Here is a 22,387-nt window from a genome sequence, read left to right as displayed (position 1 = left end):
CTATAATAACCTAAAATTTTTAAATAAAACAATTCAAATAAATATCAATACTGAGGCCCCAGGCTGTAGGGACCCCAATTGATATATCCATCTGGTCTCGTTTTGGGACACCTTGACCTTTTTGTTGTCACCTCTCCAGTGACCCTTGATCTGGTCTATCCCATAAAAGATGAGTCCCGAGGGGTCCTTGTGGTGTACTTCCTTAAAATGTTTGGATAAACTAGGCTTAAGGAACCCCTTTCCTAATATTATTGATATATTCCCTAATTCTGACGAATAGGGTCTAGTGGTCCTCCCCACATACTGAAGCCAACAAGGGCACTCAATAACATATGTGACATGTGTACTATTTCAAGTAATCAGTTCATTGATCTTAAATAATTTATTGGTAAATGAGGATTTAAAAGTTTCCTTCTTCCTGGGTTGATTCCTACTAACTCTACACGGTAGACATTTTTTACATCTATAGAAGCCTTTCAGTTACGAAAACAGCCTGACGTTTTTGGGTGGATTGACAATGTTTTGGACCAGATGGTTTCTGAGCGTAGGGGCCCTCCTATAGATAAACCTAGGTCTCTTAGGAAGTATCCTGTCTGATTTCAAAATGGGCCAATATTTTCTTTGCAATATGTTCAATAGATCTGAGCTGTTTATTAATTCCTGTAATGAAGGCCAAATCCATATCCTTTCCTTTTGTTCTGGTTCTTTTAGTCAGTAATGTATTCTTATTCATATTCCTTACTTCACTCTTCAATTTCTCCAGGTGCTTCCTTTGGTAGCCCTTTTCTTTAAATCTTTTTACCATCCTCTCAACTTGTTCATCATAGTCCTCCAGCCTGTCACAGTTCCTTCGCAATCTCATCGGCTGACCTTTAGGGAATCTTTCCATTCCATTTTGGGTGGTGGCAGCTGGAAATAGGTATATACCCATTCCTGTCCATTGATTTTAAAAAGGTTTTGGTATATAACGTGTCCTCCACTTTGTATATCTGGAGATCTAGATAGTCAATCTGTTGGAAATTCCAACTACCAGTTAATGAAATACCATATCTGTTATGGTTAATTTCATCAAAGAAGGTTTTCAAGGACTCCTACGATCTCTCCCATAAGATGATAACACATACATATATATTTTTTTAGTTTATCACTTCCAATATAACTTTTTCACTTGTTTTTGTTTTTTTTTCATGAGGAATACACATAATACATAGGCAGCGCCACCTATACCTCTTTCTCTTATTCATTTCCATACCCCACTTTGTGGAATATGTGAGGTAGGCAGCAGTCTTCTTGCCCACACCATATCGCGGAACAATAACCAATCTCATATAACATTTTTATCTGTTTTTTTCACACAAATAGAGCTTTCTTTTGGTGGTATTTATACATCACTGGGATTTTTATTTTTTGCTAAAAAAAAAAATAAAATACACAGAAAATTTTGAAAAAAAAACATGTTTCTCTTCCGTTCATTGACAGACACAGTGCCTGATCTTCATGACCATTGGGTTATACTGCCCCCTACAGGAGTAGGACAATAGGCAGAAAAAGAATCTGGCTACTTCTATGGGCAGCCCCAGGGGGTATACTACCTTCCTCTGCTATAGTTTCTCAGTTTTTTTTCTGCCTAGTCAGGAGTAAGGACCTAGTTCCTTGCTGGGATCTCTGGTCCTGGCAATTTTTTTCTTTTTAGATAAACATTTTTCTACTGTTTTTTTCCTGTGAGATCTGCGATCAACTGCCGGACTGGGTGACAGGCTGGATAATCTAGATCCAGTCGTCACCCTAGTCTGGCCAGCGAGCGCACGCAGACCTCAGTTTCGCGCCAGGTCGGCCGCGACATAGCCCCACCGGACAGGGGCTTGCCTGCTAGTTAAACGCCTCTCGAGGTCACGTACACCCAGGTCTCTGCCCGAGTCCCAGTGTTCCTCCTGGCCGACAGCCCCCCATTTTGATGAAAAGGAGGTTCTGTCTGGAGCGGTGCCCGCCTGATTCCTGGTATGGGCGAGTAGCTGCCCCCCCCTCTTCCACTGGAGGATTTTGGGGTGGATGTGGGCCCCTCCTTGGGATGGTCAGACCCCCGGGTTCCCCTCCTTCCCGTTAGGCACCCCCCTCAATCTACCCCCCTTAACTTATGCTGGGGCTCTGTGGGTGGTCTGGTCCACCTTCTGGGGGGGGCAGGGCGCTATGCTGGTGATGGGGGCCGGGAGGTGTGCCGCCAGCGACAGGACGATTGGCTGTGCAGGGGGTTGTACGTGGTGGGGGCTCCTGCCAGAGCCCCCTTTCCTGCCTGGGTCTGTCCTTTAGGCCTAGGGGTTTCCTCCTGGGTCCCTGGGAGCCTCGTAGGGCCGCCATTTTGCTGTAGCCTGTGTGTTTCCATGCACAGCGGCTATGTTTGTGTAGTCTGGCGGCCATTTTGCGGTGGTTTGCCATTGAACATAGCAGTGACCATGACAGTGGAGCCATGTGGGTGGCAATTTCGGCGGTGGGAGCACCTCCTCATCCCCTGGTGCTGACTCCTGAATCTTTTAACTTCCTGATCACCGCACATGGAGTACAGTTTATCCTGGTGGCTGCAGTTGCCTGTTTCTGCTGGGTGGTGAGTCTGGTGGTGTTCTCTCCCTCTCTGCTGAGGATCGCTTGGTGCTTTGTGCCTGGTGACAGGGTGGCGCTGCCAGCACGATGGGGGTTGTCCCTTTGCAGTGTTTTACACTTTTTGTGGGGTCCCGCTGGTGACTCATGGAGTCTTTAGAGCACATCTCCCCACTTGATCGCCTCTCTGAGACTGCTGGGCACTCCGGGTCCCAACCATCCATCAATGCACTGACGGCGGTCCTAAATTCCTTTATGCCCCAGATGGAGGTGGTTTTCGAGTGACGGGCTAGCAAACAGCACCCCCTGCCATCCCCTGCCTCATCTGTCTCATCAGATCCTGAATCTGATTTTGCCACTGCGGACGTGGGTCACCCTGCTGGGTCTGTGACCACACACCTGGAATCCTCAGATAGTGAGGATGATTCCTCCACATCTGCAACCGCACACGAAAAGGCGCTGGTGGAACCACTGAATGTATCTGTGTGTGAGACCTTGAAGATCGAGGGCGCAGCTGCGACGGAGGGTAGGTTCCCTTTGACACTCACAAGCCATCAAAGGTATTTCCTTTCCCTGCCTATTTCGACAGAATTGTCACTAAAGTGTGGGGACGACCAAAGCGCCCGCTTGGAGTCCCAAACGATTTACTAGGCGTTACCCCTATGAGTAGTCCCTTATTAAGAAGTGGACTGTTCCACCGGTTGAAGAGTTCCCAGCCTTTAAGGATCTGGCTGACAGGAAGACGGGGGCTGTGCCCGCAATATGTACACTCTGGCTGGTTCAGCACTGAGGCCAGTATTCACCATTGCCCATCAGTGCAGCCTCATCAGTGCCCATCAATGCAGCCTATCAGTGACCATCAGTGCAGTATCATCAATAAAGCTTATCAGTGCAGCCTCAACAGTGCCCATCAGTGAAACCTCAACAGTGCCTATCAGTGCAGCCTGATCAGTGCCCATCAATGCAGCCTCCCCTGTGCCCATCAATGCAACCTCCCTGTGCCCATCAATGTAGCATCACCAGTGCCCATCAATGCTGCCTCCCCTGTGCCCATCAATGCAGTCTCACCCATGCCCATTAATGCAGCCTCGCCCGTGCCCATCAATGCAGCCCCACCCGTGCATGTCAATGCAACCTCACCTGTGCACGTCAATGCAACCTCACCCGTACCCCTCAGTGCAGTTTCACCCATGCCCGTCAATGCAGCTTTACCTGTGCCCGTCAATGCAGCTTTACCTGAGCCCGTCAATGCAACTTTACCTGAGCCCGTCAATGCAGCTTTACCTGTGCCCATCAATGCAGCTTTACCTGAGCCTGTTAATGCAGCTTCACCTGTGCCCATCAATGCAGCTTTATCTGTGCCTGACAATGCAGCTTTACCTGAGCCTGTTAATGCAGCTTCACCTGTGCCCATCAATGCAGCTTTACCTGAGCCTGTTAATGCAGCTTCACCTGTGCCCATCAATGCAGCTTTATCTGTGCCAGACAATGCAGCTTCACCTGTGCCCATGAATGCAGCTTTATCTGTGCTCGACAATGCACTGACCAAAATGAGCAGGCAAGTGGAAAATTTGAGGGCTGCGCTATATTGTTTTTTCTTTATTTGCTATTTTTTTTCCCCACGAAAGTGGAGTTACCCTTTAAGTACTGTAAGTGCAAAGGATCACACGTTGAGCAGTATCGTTCTTCGCAGGGCAAGCTGAATTCCATTTCCTTTAATATCCATTTCTAAGCCAGGATTGCACTTAACAGTGAAATTGAACAATAAAAGCAAAGTATTAGATTTCATTAGCTTGATAATAATCAGCTGTAGTTTCAGAACTTTGTCATTTCTTTTGTTTCTTGCCATAAAATATGCATCAAGGTTTGAAAACGGTAATTGCACTTTTAGGATCTGGAAGTTCTAACGTCAGGGTATGTAGATCTAATCTTTGTACTCTGGTATGTTTAGACTGGGAATTATGATTGCCAGTAAATGTATGGTTTGTAGTGTAGATATAATCTTATCACGCATGCTTGTCTGTGAATGCGGCTGATTTCTATCATCTGTATTTGTGTGTTTTTTAGGAAAATGATTCCAGTTACTGAATTCCGTCAGTTCTCGGAACAGCTACCAGCGTTTCGGGTGCTGAAACCCTGGTGGGACGTCTTCACTGAATATCTCTCAATGGCCATGCTGATGATTGGCGTATTTGGCTGTACGCTGCAGGTACTCTATTTATTTATCTATCAATTTTCTAAAGCCAGTAAGGACATAAAGGTTACGTCCAACCAAAAGTGATACTTCAGTGTGTTAAATTCTCATGTCTCGATACTGTTGCGGTGCATTGGCCTTCCAGCTGTTGCGGAACTACAAGTCCCATGAGGCTTTGCAGTTACAAGTATGACTTCCATAGGCAGAGGCATGATGGGACTTGTAGTTCTGCAACAGCTGGAGGGCCACCGGTTTGACACCCTTTTGTGACGGTCTACATACAACATTGTATTGTGCGTGTTATCCAGCACTTACCCCTTAGCCCGGAAGGTTTTACCCCCTAACGACCAGGCCATTATTTGCGATATGGCACTGCATTAATTTAACAGTTGCGCGGTCGTGCGACGATCTACCAAAATAAAATTTATGTGCTTTTTTTCCCACCTAATAGAGCTTTCTTTTGGTGGTATTTGATCACCTCTGCGGTTTTTATTTTTTACGCTATAAACAAAAAAGAGCGACAATTTTGGGGAAAAAAAAACTATATTTTTTTACTTTCTGCTATAAAACACATCCAATAATAAAGTGTAAAAAATCGTATTTTTTTTACTAGACATCTGTACAATTTTATGCTGTCTCCACTAATATACAGTCTAATTTAGTTTTATTTAATCACTTCTGGACCGGAAGGTTTTATCCCCTAATGGCTGTGTACTCAAATAAAATTGATGTCCTTTTTTCCCCCAAAAATAGAGCTTTCTTTTGGTGGTATTTGATCACCCCTGTGGTTTTTATTTTTTGCGCTAGATAGAAAAAAAAAAAACAACAATTTTGAGAAAAAAAAATATTTTTTACTTTCTACTATAAAACATATCCAATAAAACAAATGTAAAAAAATCAAATTCTTCATTAATTTAGGCCAATATGTATTTTGCTACATAGTTTTGGTTAAAAAAAAAAATCCCAATAAGCGCATATTGTTTAGTTTGCGCAAAAGTTATAGCATCTACAAACGATAGGATATTTTTATGGAGTTTTTATTTATTTATTTTTTCTAGTAATGGTGGCGATCAGCAACTTCTAGCGGGACTGCGACATTGTGGCGGACAAATCGGACACCTAACTGACACTTTTTTGGGGACCAGTAACACCAATCCAAAGAAAATGCACTGTTACTGTACTAATGACACTGGCAGGGAAGGGGTTAACATCAGGGGCAATCAAAGGATTAAATCTGTCCCTAGGGGATGCTTGCTAACTGTGGGAAGTTGCTCTGACTGGGGGAAGACAGAGATCTGTGTTCCTGCTTAGCAGAAACACAAGATCTTCATCTTCTCCCCTGTCATCCTCCCCCCTCTCTCTAATCAGCTTGCGAGTGGGACTCCGCTGGCGTGCGTGCGCCACCTAGAGGCAGTGGCACGAAATGACGTACAGGTACATGATTTCACACAATATAGCCAACCTGCTGCATTAAATGTACGTTACGCAGTAGGCAAGTGGTTAAAGTAGAACTATGGACAAAACTTTTTTTTTATTTTTGGGTAGAGCAAGGGAGGGTTATAAACCCTGTCAGATTTTTGTTTGCCATCTGATTCCCATTGCAGAGATTTTCCTTCACTTCCTGTCCCATAGCCGAATAGAAAGTGAGAGGAAATGCCTTTAAATTAAGGGACTTTCTTGGGGACTCCCAGGTCACCAGAACTAGTGTCCCCATTGGAAGTTACCCCTCTATTACTTTTCTGGGGACAACTCAAAATTGGGGATTTTCTTTTACTTTCACTTTCAATGATCATCGTAAACATGACAAATAGAGAAGGTCAATCTCCTTAATAGGGGCACAGACAAAAATAAAAACATGGCAGGGGTTCTGATCCCTCTCCACTCTATCCAAAACTAAAAAAAAAAACAAAAAAAAAAAAAAACGTTTGCCTTTAGTTTTACTTTAAGGCCATCTTTTCATTTTGAATGAGTTCCCAACTAATGACAGTGGAATAAAAACCAGGTCTGCATGTTACTTTTTAACATGGCACACCACAACCTATTGTATGTACTATACTGAAGTCTGGGTCCTCCCCACCTTCTATACAGTGCTTTGAAGTGCCATGCTAAATGAGTGACACTGAAGTTCGCCGCACAGAGTGTTATGTGTTACAATAACGCAAAAGTAAAATATGGGTTTAACCCCTTCCCACCCGCCTTGGCATCTCCTTTAACCACTTAAGGATCGGAAGGTTTTACCCCCTTAACCACTTAAGGACCAGACCTATTTCTGACACTTGTTTACAAGTTAAAATCAGTTTTTTTTTGCTAGAAAATTACTTAGAGCTCCCAAACATTATATATTTTTTTTTAGCAGAGACCCTTGAGAATAAAATGGAGATTGTTGCAATACTTAATGTCACACCGTATTTGTGCAGTGGTCTTACAAACATAATTTTTTTGAAAAAAAAAACAACTTTTTTGAATTAAAAAAAAAGAAAACAGTAAAATTAGCCCAATTTCTTTTTTTCGTCATGCGAAGCTGTACCCAAATAAATGTGATGTCCTTTTTTTCCCACAAATAGAGCTTTCTTTTGGTGATACAGTAAACCCCCGTTATATTGCGGTTCAGTTTTCGCGGTTCCGGTATTTTGCGTTTTTTTTCTGTAAGACCTATTAATATTATTATATTAATGAATTCATTACTAATTAAATATTTTTGTGTTTTCCATTGCTCTTGCTCTCTCTCTCAGTATCTTTTATGTGTTTAAATGTGTTTCTATTGTTTTTAAAGTGTGTTTAAAGACCTTAAAATGCTTTTAAAAGTACCATAAAAGGTATAAAAACATGCCTAAGGTGTATTTTAAATAGGGTATTTCTATTTCGCGGATTTTCACTTATCGTGGGTGGGTCTGGAACGTAACACCCACGATGGAGGGGGGTTTACTGTATTTGTTCACCTCTGCAGTTTTTATTTTTTGTGCTATAAACAAAAGAAGAGCGACAATTCTGAAATAAAAAACAATATTTTTTACTTTCTGCTATATAACATTCTAATAATCTAATATTCTAATAATGTATTTTTTTCATCAATTTAGGCCAATATGTATTCTGCTACATATTTTTGGTAAAAAAATCCCAATAAGTGTATATTGTTTGGTTTGCGCAAAAGTTATCGCATCTAGGGGAAAGATTTAGGTAATTTTTTTTTTTTTTTTATTATTTTTACTGGCGGCCAGTAGCGATTTTTAGCGAGACATTGCGACAGACAGATCAGACACCTAACCGACACTACAGTAATCAGTGCTAAAAATATGCACTGTTACTGTACTAATGACACTGGCAGGGAAGGGGTTAACACCAAGGGCGATCAAAGGGTTAAATGTGTGCCTAGGTGATGCTTTCTAACTGTGTGTGGGATGTACTTACTGGATGAACACAGAGACCTGTTTTCCTAAATTGGAGGAACACAGGATCCCAGTGTTCATCACTGACAGAACAGCGGTGTGCTGTGTTTACTTCGGCAGACCGCCTTTCTGTTTCTCTGGGGAGCGATCAAGGGTGTCCGGCGGACATCGTGTCCCCTGGACCCCCTTATTGGCTCCCCCTTTAGCCCTCCGGCGGCACGCGTGCTCCCCCACTAACTACTACACGAAACGAGGTACCGGTACTTCGTTTTGCGTGACAGAGCCGACTTGCCGCAGTATAACTACGGCAGCTGGTCGGCAAGTGGGTAAAAGTTCCTAATACCCAGGGGAGCGGGAAGGATTGGCATTCATGTGACCACTGTGATTGGCTGTCACATGCCTGATGAAGGAGTCCTGCACGACTCCGAAACATTACACTTGGTCCTTTGTGATGTGATCTTTCTGCAGTAAAAGTTTTGGACAATATCTAATGATCCACGGGTCAACCAAGAGTTGCCACAATGTATAAGTGTGAAGGGGACCAGTAGCAGAATGTCTCTTTGGATCATTGCACACCTGCCATTAACATAACACTATAGATATAATGTGACCCTTATGGCTTCAGTCAAAATTAAATAAAAAATAAAATAATATAATAAAACCTACCAAGTCTCAGTTATACAGGTGATTTTAGTTATTTAAAGTGATATTAAGGGCAATTGTTTAAAAATAACAAACATGTCATCCTTACAGTACCTGCTCCATGCAGTGGTTTTGCACAGAGAAGCCACCATCCTCCTCTTTTGGGGTCTCCCGCTGGCACTCCTGGCCCTTCCCTCCTGCCAAGTGTTCCCAGAGCTAATAGCTTGCTGTGGGGGCACCCGAGCTGCTGCCTGTCCATTTAGACTGAAGTTCAGTCCCACCCCCTTTCTCTTCTCTTTGGCTCACCATGGCCAATGGCTCCCGCTGTTGTCCCAGCCAAAGAGGAGGAAGAGTGCTTAGAGAGCCGAGACTCTCGTGCACACCGCTGGATCGCAATGGGGCTCAGGTAAGTATTAGGGGGGGCTGCTTCACACAGAAGGTTTTTTACCTTCATGCATAGAATGCATGAAGGTAAAAAACCTTGATTCTTTAGAAACACTTCAAGTGCTCTACTAAGAGCACTAGCAATTACAAAGATTAGTAGCTTATTGCTACACTGATGGAACAAATGGCTCCTGTTGTGTAATTTACGCAAGTAGCAGGAAAGAGGTGTTTAAAGAGGTCCTTTACGCTCCCCTTCATTTTCTTTTTTTTTTTTTATCGGGTTATTACCAGTTAATACCAGGTTATGCACAATTGAGATACTCACTGACCCATTGGATCTAGCATTGTCCTGCTGAGATCATCTTCTCTTCTGCCACCACTCGGGTTCCCCGTCACCATCTGGAGGCTGGCGTCTCTTCTGGGCTCAGCCTGTGGGCCTCTCAGTGAGGCATGCCCCATCCTTCTATTATGAATGAAAGACTATACCTCTTGGGATATGTGACGTGCCTATCCCAGGAGACGCAGTGAAGGTCATTTGCCTAGGTGAGAGGGGTTGGAGAGGAGGGAAGTTTATTTTCAGGGTGATCATCAGCTTTAACTGTGCATGATCACACATTACTAAAGTTTTGTGCAATTGAATGCTACTAAATGCTCTCCTATAATCCCACGGCTACAATGGTAAATAAATCCTTTAGATACTGAAAAATATAACTGCTTGTTGACATTTATATCGCTGGATTGACATTGATTTTAGTGGGCTGCAAAGTGCCCCCCTGGGGCGCGCACATGGAAGTGTCCATGCTTGCCGGGTCCTGCATCTCCGATCCATGACATGACAGTGGCCTTTACCACGTGATTGCACTGTCCAATGGCGGAGCGATCAGTTGTTAACAAACTGGCACATGTCCGATTCTGTTCTCTCCTCTCCTCGCATGCTGTACAACATGCAGCACCGCCCGCCCCTGCCTCCTCCATGCCTCAATCGTGCCTCAGTCATGCCTCAATCATACCATTCTGTGCTCCAATCATGCCCATCCATGCCTCAGTCGTGCCCATCCATGCCTCAATCATGCCTATCCCTGCCTCAATCATGACCACCCATGCCTCAAGCATGCCAATCTGTGCCTTAATTACGCCTATCCTTGCCTCAATCATGCCTCATTCATGCCCATCTGTGCCACATCCCTGCCTCATCTGTGCCCACCCATGCTTCATCTGTGCCAACCCATGCCACCTCAGTACTCATCTGTGGCTCATCCATGCCAAATCCGTGCTCAGGCATGCCACATCCATGCCACGTCAGTACTCATCCATGCCACATCCATGCCACACGTCAGTGCTCATCTGTGCCACGTCATTGCTCATCCATGTCACATCAGTACTCATCCGTGCCACATCCATGCCACTTCAGTGCTTATCCATGCCACATTTATGCCACATCACTGCTCACCCATGCCACATCAGTGCTCATCCGTGCCACATCCATGCCACACCAGTGCTCATCTGTGCCACATTCAGGCCACGTCAGTGCTCATCCGTGCCAAATCCATGCCACGTCAATGTTCATCTGTGCCACATCCATGCCCCATCTGTGCTCATCAATGCCACATTAGTGCCACTACAGTGCTTATCAGTGCCCTACAGTGCCTCACAAAAGTGTAATAGGTAGTCAGGAAATGACGGTGCTCCCTGAATGTTGGACCTCTGTATTTGGCCAGGCTGTGGAAAAGTCTCAAACATGTGGTATCGCCATACTCAGGAGGAGTAGCAGAATGTATTTTGGGGTGTCATTTTTGCTATGTACATGCTATGTGCTAGAAATATCTTATCAATGAAAAACTTTGCGTAAAAAAAAAATGCGTTTTCATTTTCTTTTCATGTTTTCCAAAAACTTGTGGAAAAAAATGACATGTTCAAAAGACTCATTATGCCTCCTAGATCATGTGTTGGGGTGTTTGCTTTCCAAAATGGGGTCATTGTGTGGGCGTTTCCATTGTCCTGGTGCTCCAGGGCCTTCAAAAGTATGATAGGTTGTCAGGAAATTATATGTGTAATTTATGCTCCTAGAACACCTGGCGATGCTCCTTGGATGTTAGGCCTCTGTATGTGGCAAGGCTGTGTAAAAGTCTCACACATGTGGAATCTCCATACTCAGGAGGAGTAGCAGAATGTATTTTGGGGCGTAATTGCAAGTATGCCTATACAGTGTGTGAGAAATAACTTGGTAATATGACAATTTTGTGGAAAAAAAAATATTCATTTTGCAAAAAAATTGTGGAAAAAAAATTACAACTTCAAAAAACTCACCATGCCTCTTACTAAATACCTTGGAATGTCTACTTTCCAAAAAAAGGGTCATTTGGGGGGTATTTGTACTTTCCTGGCTTGTTAGTGTCTCAAGAAATGAGATAGGCCGTCAGTACATCAGATGTGACCAATTTTCAATGATTAGCAACACAGCTTGTAGACTCTATAACCTTCACACAGACCAAATAATATATACTTATTTAGGTTATTTTTTCAAAAGATATGTAGCAGTATAACTTTTGGCCAAAATTTATGAAGAAAAATGACTAAATTTGCTAAATTTTAAAACCCAAACAAAGAAAAATATTTTTTTTTTATAAAATGTTTGGTCTTTTTTCATTTATAGCACAAAACATAGAAAACCCAATGATTAAAAACCACCAAAAGAAATCTCTATTTGTGTGAAAAAAAGGACGAAGATTTCATATGGGTACAGGGTTGCATGACTGAGTAGTTGTCATTCAAAATGTGAGAACACTGAAAGCTGAAAATTGGTCTGGTTAGGAAGGGGTTTAGGTGCCCAGTGGGTAGGTGGTTAAGGAGAGGTGCACTAGCAGAGCGTGCTAGCCTAGGTATTCATTTTATCCTCACCAACAGCAGCAGTAAGAAATAATTAAAACTACAGCTGTTTAGTTTAATAACGTTTATTCAAAATTCAATAACTATGCAAAAGCCCTATCTCAATACATTTCTGAGAAGACCCCACAAACTTATTACTAGGAATCCCCTCCTAAATCCTCCTAGTTTCACACAGGGAGCCAGGGGGCAGTAAAAGCTGGCAGTTGAGTTTATTATAAAAAAAAACCTCAAGAACAAATCCTAAACATATTGCAGTTTACCGGTTCTTTGATGTTGATGGTGGTTGCATAAGTTTTCCCTTTAAAGACTAAGAACATTTTTGGCAAGTACAGATCATTAGAAATGCAGTTTATTTTCCACTTCCTGTAAGCTGAATGCAAAAAATAATGGTATCTTCCTTCTGTAAATTACTAATCTCCCCACCCCTCATGTAATGGAGATTAATGTAATGGAGATTAATAAAGGCAGACATTTAATGTCCTCCTATGTAGCAACCATGACTCCCTCCATAGATACAGTGGAGTGAGCATAGCCACGCAGGGACAGGAAATGTGTTATTCTCAGCATTATAAGGTGAAAATAAAAGAAAAAGCTTATGCAGCCATATCATCTACAGACTAGTAAATGCAATACTGAACGTGAATGGCTGTGTGTGTGTGTGTGGGGGGGGGGGGGGGGGGGGTGTCAGGACAAGTCTTATCATTGGAGGAGAGCACAGCTAAAGTTTCCAGCACAGCTAGAGAGCTACCATGGTGTTCTCTCCTGCTTAGTATGGTCAGTTTTTAGTAGGAAAGCAGAGGGACTGGTAGGAACACCAGGGATTTCACACAAAGGTAGCAATACAAAGAGAACAGGAGACATTCTCATACAAATACATGGTACAACAGGCACATACTGTATCAGGAATATGAAATGGTGAGTTTACATATTCTTTAACTTTGCACCATCTGAACTCCTTATTTCTCTGTATATAATACAGAGAACTTAATAATACATGGATTAAAAAGTTGAACTATGTTTATCCAGCTACACAACCTGTTCTTTTCACTGAAAGTGTATGTAAATCCAAAAATAAAAAATGTAATACAGTATATTGTAGCTTGCCAATCCTTAGATGTGACCTGGTGATCCTGCCAGGAACACACTTTCTGTTTTAGAGTAACAATGCTCAATTACTGCACTGGATCCATTGAGCAGCAGCGCCATCTCCCTAGGTTGCTCACCTAATTTGAACTACAATCACCTCCTTCTCACCTCATGCCCATTTCATGTTTTGTAGTTAACAGAAAAAAGTCGGGAAAGCCAAGAACATTGTTTGAGATTTCAGTTGGGTGCAGAGGAAGTTACAAAGACACATTTTTGGAAATTACGGAAAAAACAAAACTGATGCTTACCACCACTGGTGAGCTGTAATATATTAGTTCTTGGGTTTACATATCATTTAACATACAGCGGCAGCCAAAGCACCTTTTTTTTTTTTTTTTTTTGGATAGATTGGTTTCGAAACAATGACCCCAATCTGACCATTATCAAAAGGAAAAAATTGTGACCATTGTCAGGAGGAAAAATTGTGACCATTGTCAGAAGGAAAAAATTGTGACTATTGTTTCTGAAAAAAAATTACGTGCATTTATTCGTTTTTTTCATTTAGGGTGAACCTAACCTTTAACCACTTCAGTTTCGGAAGGTTTTACTCATGACCGGGCCATTTTTTGCTATTTAGCATTGCAATACTTTAACTGGTAATTGTGCGGCCATGCAACTCGCTAACCAAACAAAATGTATATATATTTTTTAATAAAAGAAAATAAAATAGGGTAAATCCATTAAGGTAAATGTATAGTAGAATTTCCAAGATTACAGTAGAATAATCAGAGTGGTTTTATCACAAAGTTATATGTAGATTCACTTCGTAAGTTTCAAACTCTCTAAGGACAGTTTCTCATACATAACCTTTTCATAAGTAATAATCTGATTTATTAACAACTTCCACTGGGATACGCTTGGGCAGTGATTGGTTTACCATTGTAATAACAATGGCCTTGCTAGCCATGAACAAATTTTCCCATAGGAATGATTTGGATTTTGACCAAAACTGGAATTAAAGGAGGAAATACTGGATCTTCACAGTATTTTGCTAGATGGCTTTTTAGTTTCTTCCGTACCATAACCAAACTAAGGCTGGGTACAAACATATTTTTTTTTTTCAATTCAGCCAGTGGATTGAATGAAAAAAAAAAAAACCTGACCTGACATCATCACAAGCAATGTTGATGTGGGGATCTCTCCCGCTGAGATATTGTATTCTGACAGGGGGACTTCTCCCCCTGCCAGAATACACTGATCAGTGCTTGCAGCCATTGGCGCTGATCGAATTCTGGTTTTCCAGTAGAGCTGCACGATTCTGAATAAAATGAGATAAAATGCTTAAATAAAGATCACGATTCTCGGCATAATATCATCTTTTACATTATACAATAAATTGGGCTAACTTTACTCTTTCGTTTTTTTTTATTTATTTTTTTATTCATTGAAGTGTATTTTTTCCCTCAAAAAATTGCATTTGAAAGACCTCCAGACTTCAGGCTGTAATTGACTGCAAAGGATTTGCAACCAAGTATTAAAAAGTGAAAGTTTGATTTATGTTTGTTAATCTGTCCCATTACTTTTGGTCCCTTAAAAAGTGGGAGGCACATATACAAACTGTTGTAATTCCTACACCTTTAACCTGATTTGGATGTAAATAATCTCAAATTAAAGCTGAAAGTCTGCAGTTAAAGCACATCTTGTTTGTTTCATTTCAAATCCATTTTGGTGGTTTATAGAGCCAAAAAGATTAGAATTGTGTCGATGTCCCAATATTTATGGACCTGACTGTATATGTTAACGTTGTGTCATTCTGTGTCATTCCTAAATAAACATTCTACCTCTTTTGTACCATTTGTTTTTAGGTCATGCAGGACAAGATAATCTGTCTGCCAAAAAGAGTATATACAGTTCAAAACACTTCTGTCTATAACTCATCAAGTCCTGTCCTCAATGTGCCTCTTCCTGCTCCCAAGCCATTAACGCCTTCTGGGACTGTGGAAATGAAAGGGTTAAAAACAGATCTGGATCTTCAGCAGTATAGTTTTATTAATCAAATTTGTTACGAGCGTGCTCTTCACTGGTATGCTAAATATTTTCCATATCTAGTGCTTATTCACACCTTAATCTTCATGGTTTGTAGCAACTTCTGGTTCAAATTTCCCGGCTCAAGTTCAAAAATCGAGCACTTTATTTCCATACTTGGAAAATGTTTTGACTCCCCCTGGACAACACGAGCCTTATCTGAAGTGTCTGGTGAGGATCCAGAGGAGAAGGATAATCGAAAGAACAATATGAGTAAGTCCATTAGTAACCCTGCTGCTGTGGAGAGCCCCCTTGTTAAGACTCAGTCACTCAAATCAATACCAGAAAAAATTGTGGTCGATAAAGCAGCCGCTGGGGCCCTGGACAAAAAAGAAGGAGAACAAGCCAAGGCCTTGTTTGAAAAAGTAAAAAAGTTCCGGCTCCATGTTCAGGAAGGGGATTTGCTATATGCTATGTATGTTCGTCAGACCGTCCTTAAGGTTCTTAAATTCCTCATTATTATCTGCTATAACAGTGCACTTGTTTCAAAAGTACAATTCACGGTGGACTGTGATGTTGACATACAAGATATGACCGGCTATAAGAACTTTTCCTGTAACCACACCATGGCACATCTGTTCTCCAAACTATCCTTTTGTTACTTGTGCTTTGTTGGTGTGTATGGATTAGTTTGTCTTTATACACTTTACTGGTTGTTCCATCGATCCTTAAAGGAATACTCTTTTGAATATGTGCGTCAGGAGACTTGCATTGATGACATACCTGATGTCAAAAATGACTTTGCCTTTTTGTTTCATATGATTGATCAGTATGACCCACTGTACTCCAAAAGATTTGCTGTTTTCCTTTCAGAAGTGAGTGAAAACAAACTGAAGCAGTTGAACTTAAATAATGAATGGACAGCAGATAAGTTGAGGCAGAGGTTACAAACAAATGCCTCCAACCGTTTGGAGCTACAACTGTTTATGCTTTCTGGTCTTCCCGACACTGTGTTTGAAGTTACAGAGCTACAGTCTTTAAAGCTGGAAATTATTAATAATGTCATCATACCAGCAACAATTGCTCAGCTCGATAATCTCCAAGAATTGACTTTGTATCAGTGTTCCATCAAAATTCACACAGCAGCCCTGGCATTTCTAAAAGAAAACCTAAAGATACTAAGAGTGAAGTTTGACGATGTTCAACAACTTCCACCTTGGATGTACAGCCTAAGGAATCTAGAGGAACTCTATCTCATTGGCTCTTTAAGCCCTGATTTGTCAAAAAACATCAACCTTGAGTCTTTTCGTGAGCTTAAGAGTCTAAAAATACTATATATCAAAAGTAATTTATCTAAAATTCCTCAAGGGGCTGTTGATGTTGCTGGACATCTTCAAAAATTGTGCATGCATAATGATGGCACCAAGCTGGTAATGCTGAACAATTTGAAGAAGATGATAAACGTGACCGCGCTGGAACTTGTACACTGTGATTTAGAGCGCATACCCCATGCCATTTTCAGTCTGTTATCACTCCAAGAACTGGATCTGAAGGAAAATAATCTCAAGTCAATTGAAGAAATTCTCAGTTTCCAACACTTGCGCAAATTAATCACCTTAAAGCTTTGGCACAACAGTATTACTTACATCCCAGAACACATAAAAAAGCTTACCAGTTTGGAACATCTATGCTTCAACAACAACAAAATTGAAGTGCTTCCTTCTCACTTGTTCTTGTGTCACAAACTCCGACATTTAGATTTGTGTTATAACGACATCAGGTTCATTCCTCCTGAGATTGGGGTTCTCCAAAGCTTGCAGTTTTTTTCAATATCTTGCAACAAAGTAGAAAGCGTTCCAGATGAACTATATTTTTGCAAGAAACTGAAAACTTTAAGGATTGGAAAAAATAACTTGTGCTCACTGTCACCAAAAATTGGAAACTTAGTGTTCCTAACTCATCTGGACATTAAAGGTAATCACTTTGAGACTTTACCACCAGAACTTGGAGACTGTAGATCCTTGAAGAAACATGGGTTTATTGTAGAAGAATCTTTGTTTGAGACACTTCCATCTGATGTTAGAGAACAAATGAAATTAGAGTAACACTTGGTAGTCTGTCAGCACTACTATATTGGTCTGTTACTTTTTGGCCTTGGAAATACAATCACAAACTACTGGGGGTGTTACTACACCTTAATAATGGACTTCAAATTGCCTTATGATTTTATTTTCCTAACTTGGTCCTTTCATAGTGGGCATTACTCCTGTATAAAATGTGTTTTTTTTATTTAACACATCATGATGCATATTGACCTTAAACATATGGCATTTTAAAAAAATATTGCAGGGCAATATACATTTTATGGACATGCTAGACTTTTACATTTTTAAGTGCTCAGGTACTGTATGAGGTTCTGAGAAACATTTTATGTTTTTTTGACCATATCCTGTTGTACAGTTATTTGTGTTTTTTTTACCGTTATAGGGACCAATATGTCACTGATACATTGCTTATTACTTATATTTGTTTTTATGTGAAGTGAATGAATGCCAAAAATGAAAAAAAAAAAAAAAATGTAATGTTATTTTGTGCCTTAAATCAATTGCATAGGCAGACTATCAAAATGCATACTCTAAATACAAGGCTAAAGTTTTACATTATGGCCAGACATATTAATTAGTGCTTATTTTTCATTGTGTTCACAGCTTTCTGTCCTTGTCTATTATTTGGCTCCTATCCTGCTAGTCTTCCAGGGAACGGCAAACTGCTGAAATATTTTTATCATTTCTACATTAACGGCTCCAAAATCCTCTCTGATCTTCATTAAAGTCTTATTTAACAAACACCTTACACATTTACACTGCAATTGCTTTTTTTATTGAATTAATTTTAAAATGTTATATTTAGTAAATAGTAAAAGTTGCTTTTTTGTCAGTAACTTCACCTCAACATATTGGAATTGATTTACTAAAGGCAAATAGACTGTGAAACTGCTCTTACAAAGTGCACAGTCTGTTTGCCTTTTGTAAATCATCCCCATTCTGTAGCTGCTGATGAGTAGTTATGCCTCGTACACACGCATCGATTATTGGCCGGGAATTTTCGGCCAACTTCCGATTGGCTGATTTTTGGCTTGTTAGTATGATGCTTTCGACAACCGACTCCGACTTTTCGGCCGAAAAAAAATCTGGTGTGCAGGCTATAAAATTTTTATTGGCCGTCAACACAACGGCCGATTTTCCTTCAGTCAGTACAGATTTCGGCAGACAAAAATCTGATGAGCAAGTCTGGGCATGCTCAGAGAAGAAAAAACACACGGAAAGTAAACCAGCACATGACATCACTTGTGAAGTTGATTTTTGTTGGCCGAGAAAATTCGTGTGCAGTCTAGGCACATTCCAACCAACAAAACACCACTCTGGACAAAAGTCGGATGATCGGTCGGCCGATTATCGATGCGTGTGTACGAGGCATTAGGAAGTGTTTGGCCCATCCTCGAATGCAAAAACATTTTCAGTTTGTGTTTTTTTTTTAACTGTCTTGTTTAAACACTCAGATCATTCCACAGCACTTCACTGATAATTCTACGGCACTTCAATTAGACTAAAATATAAACTCCAACGCTGGTGATACACTAGTAGAATTTTGTTGGAAATTGTTCATTTTTAAACCGTTTATTCGATTTTCTAATAGTGAGGGGTGTCAAATCAAAGTTTGTTTTCAACCATAGTAATGAGAAAATTCTAAGGAACAGGATGGAAATTTTTTCTTGAATGAACAAATGTGTAACAGTGTATGAGTTTCCATTCAGGAGATTACATTTATTCCAAAATCAAATGTTAAAAGCAAATGAAATCTTGAAGTCATCAAATGTACAGTTTTTGAAAATGTAAGAGTTTAGCCAGCTTGCCTTGACCAATCTAAAATATAGATATAGAACACACACACACATATATACAGTATCTCTCAAAAGTAAGTACACCCCTCACATTTTTGTAAATATTTTATTATATCTTTCATGTGACAACACTGAAGAAATTACACTTTGCTACATTGTAAAGTAGTGAGTGTACAGCTTGTAAAAAAATTTAATTTGCTGTCCCCTTAAAATAATTCAACAGCCAATAATGTCTAAACTGCCGGAATCAAAAGTGAGTACAATAATACTAATAATGTCTAAATTGGGCCCAAAGTGCCAATATTTTGTGTGGCCGGCATTATTTTCCAGCACTCCCTTAACCCTCTTGGGCATGGAGTTCACCAGAGCTTCACAGGTTGCCACAGTAGTCCTCTACCACTCCTCCATAACGACATCACGGAGCTAGTGGATTTTAGTGACCTTGCGCTCCTCCACCTTCCATTTAAGGATGCCCCACAGATGCTCCATAGGGTCTGGAGACATTCTTGGCCAGTCCATCACCTTTACCCTCAGCTTCTTTAGCAAGACAGTGATCGTCTTGAGGTGTGTTTGGGGTTGTTATCATGTTAGAATACTGCCCATTGGCCCAGTCTCCAAAGGGAGGGGATCATGCTCTGTTTCAGTATGTCACAGTACATGTTGGCATTCATGGTTCCCTCAATGAATTGTAGCTCCCCAGTGCCGGCAGCACTCATGCAGCCCCAGACCGTGACACTCCCACCACCATGCTTGACTGTAGGCAAGACTCACTTGTCTTTGTACTCCTCACCTGGCTGCCGCCACACACGCTGGACACCATCTGAACCAAACAAGTTTATTTTGATCTTATCAGACCACAGACCACAGTTCATCTTGGTCTCACCAGACCATAGGCCATGGTTCCAGTAGTAATCCATGTCCTTAGTCTGCTTGTCTTCAGCAAACTTTTTGCAGGCTTTCTTGTGCATCATCTTTAGAAGAGGCTTCCTTCTGGGACGACAGCCATGCAGACCAATTTGATGCAGTGTTCTGTGTATGGTCTGAGCACTGGCAGGCTGACCCCCACACCTTCAACCTCTGCAGCAATGCTGGCAGCACTCATATGACTATTTCCAAAAAGACAACCTCTGTACAGGACACTGAGCATGTGCACTCAACTTAGGTCGACCATGGCGAGGCCTGTTCTGAGTGGAACCTGTCCTGTTAAACCGCTGTATGGTCTTGGCCTCCATACTGCAACTCAGTTTCAGGGTTTTGGCAATCTTCTTATAGCCTAGGCCATCTTTATGTAGAGCAACAATTCTTTTTTTCAGATCCTTAGAGAGTTCTTTGCCATGAGGTGCCTTGTTGAACTTCCAATGACCAGTATGAGAGAGTGAGAATGAGAGCGATAACACCGAATTTAACACACCTGCTCCCCATTTACACCTGAAACCTTGTAACACTAACGAGTCACATGACACCGGGGGGGGGAAAATGGCTATTTGGGCCCAGTTTGGACATTTTCACTTAGGGGTATACTCACTTTTGTTGCCAGCAGTTTAGACATTAATGGCTGTGTGTTGAGTTATTTTGAGAGGACAGCAAATTTACACTGTTATACAAGCTGTACACTCACTACTTTACGAAGTGTAATTTCTTCAGTGTTGTCATATGAAAACATATAATAAAATATAAAATAATAATAAATATAATAAAATATTTAGAAAAATGTGAGGGGTGTACTCAACTTTTGTGAGTATATATATATATATATATATATATATATATACACACTCATTCAATGTTTTTTTCTCAAACACATACTGCTGTGTACCTTTCCAAAAAATTACAAGCTCTCTGGAAAATCTGGGTAGTCTTTACCAAACTTTGTGACCATGGCATTTTTAATTTTTATACATACTGTAAAATGTAGGACGCAGGCTTGATATTCATAGACCCTGGGCATCTTCCTGTAACCCTACTCCACCTAGTGAGTCTTCAGTATTTTGCTAGTGTCCTAAGAAGAGCTGCAAGATTCTGGCTAAAATGAGAATCAAGTTTTTTTTTTGCCTAAAATAAAGATCACAATTCTCGGTGTAACATCATCTTTCATATTATACAAAAATTGGGCTAACTTTACTGTTTATTTTAATTTTTTAATTCATTGAAGTGTATTTTTTCCCCAAAAAATTGTGTTTGAAAGATTGCTGCACAAATACAGTGTGACATAAAATATTGCAACAACCCCCTTTTTATTCTCTAGGGTCTCTGCTAAAAAATATATAAAATGTTTGGGGATTCTAAGTAATTTTCTAGCTAAAAAAAATGTTTTTCACTTGTAAGCAACAAATGTCAGAAAGAGGCTAAAGCCCCGTACACACGATCAAATTATCGAATGATCTGTCTTTAGTTTTTTGTGGCATGCTAGTCTGATGTGGAAAGTGAAGAACTTATTTTCATATGAATTTTCCCGTACAACAGAATTCTACTTCAGAAGTGATGTCGTGTTGGATTGATTTGTATGTGTTCTTTCGAATCTGAGCATGCCTAGTCTTGCTCTTAAGATTTTTTTCCGTCGAAATCTGTACTAATGAGACAAAAATCAGACGTTGTGTTGACGGATGACAAAAATGTTATAGCCTGCACATCAGGATTTTTTCGGCTGAAAAGTCTAAGTCGGCTGTCGAATGCACTATACTAACAATCCGAAAATCGGCAGATAGGTCGTCGGACAAATTTTCCCTACAGATTTTCTTATCGTGTGTACGGGCCTTTAGTCTTTAATTGGTTAAACTGACCTCATTCACAGACCGAAGTTCATCCTTTTGATCTAAAGGAACCAAATGATGCATTGTTTCTCTTTATCTCTCAGCACTGAGTAATGTTGTGATAAACTTTGCCAGCTGTTTTATTTTTCTTTGACAGCTGTAAGCAGAGAACGGCTCTGCACTGTTACATAAATCATGGAAATGCCAGATTAAATTGATTGTAAAGGTTTTTTAAAAAAAAAAAAAAAAAATAACAAACATGTTATATTTACCTGCTCTGTGCAATGGTTTTACACAAAGCAACCCCTGTCCTCCTTTTCTGAGGTGCCCCGGCGCTCCTCCTCTTCATTGGGTGCCCCCACGTAGAGTCGCTTTCCATGGTGGCACCCGTGCGGGCACACTTATGAGTCCCGCTGCTGCTTCTATGGACACAGACAGCAGAGCTCGCCCCCACCCCCACTCCTCTGTCACTGAATTTGATTGACAGCACCAGGAGCCAATGGTTCCTGCTGCTGTCAATCCATCCAATGAGGACCCGAGA

General features: G+C 40.9%; 1 protein-coding gene across 1 annotated transcript in view; it reads left to right on the top strand.

Annotated features, from left to right (window-relative positions):
* LRRC8C (leucine rich repeat containing 8 VRAC subunit C) overlaps positions 1 to 18,042 on the top strand; it is a 96,855-nt gene extending 78,813 nt beyond the window's left edge. Inside the window, exons 2-3 of the mRNA XM_082266558.1 lie at positions 4,660 to 4,801; positions 15,036 to 18,042. Of these exons, the coding sequence (XP_082122684.1) occupies positions 4,664 to 4,801; positions 15,036 to 17,300 (2,403 nt within the window). The 5' untranslated portion in view covers positions 4,660 to 4,663 and the 3' untranslated portion in view covers positions 17,301 to 18,042. The remainder of the gene's footprint in view (positions 1 to 4,659; positions 4,802 to 15,035) is intronic.
* The last annotated feature ends 4,345 nt before the right edge of the window (positions 18,043 to 22,387 follow it).

The sequence above is a fragment of the Pelophylax lessonae genome (genome assembly GCF_965119305.1).
Source record: "Pelophylax lessonae genome assembly, chromosome: 8".
Taxonomy (NCBI): domain Eukaryota; kingdom Metazoa; phylum Chordata; class Amphibia; order Anura; family Ranidae; genus Pelophylax; species Pelophylax lessonae.
Note: the sequence above shows the minus strand (reverse complement) of the source record. Positions and strands in the feature narration are given on the sequence as shown.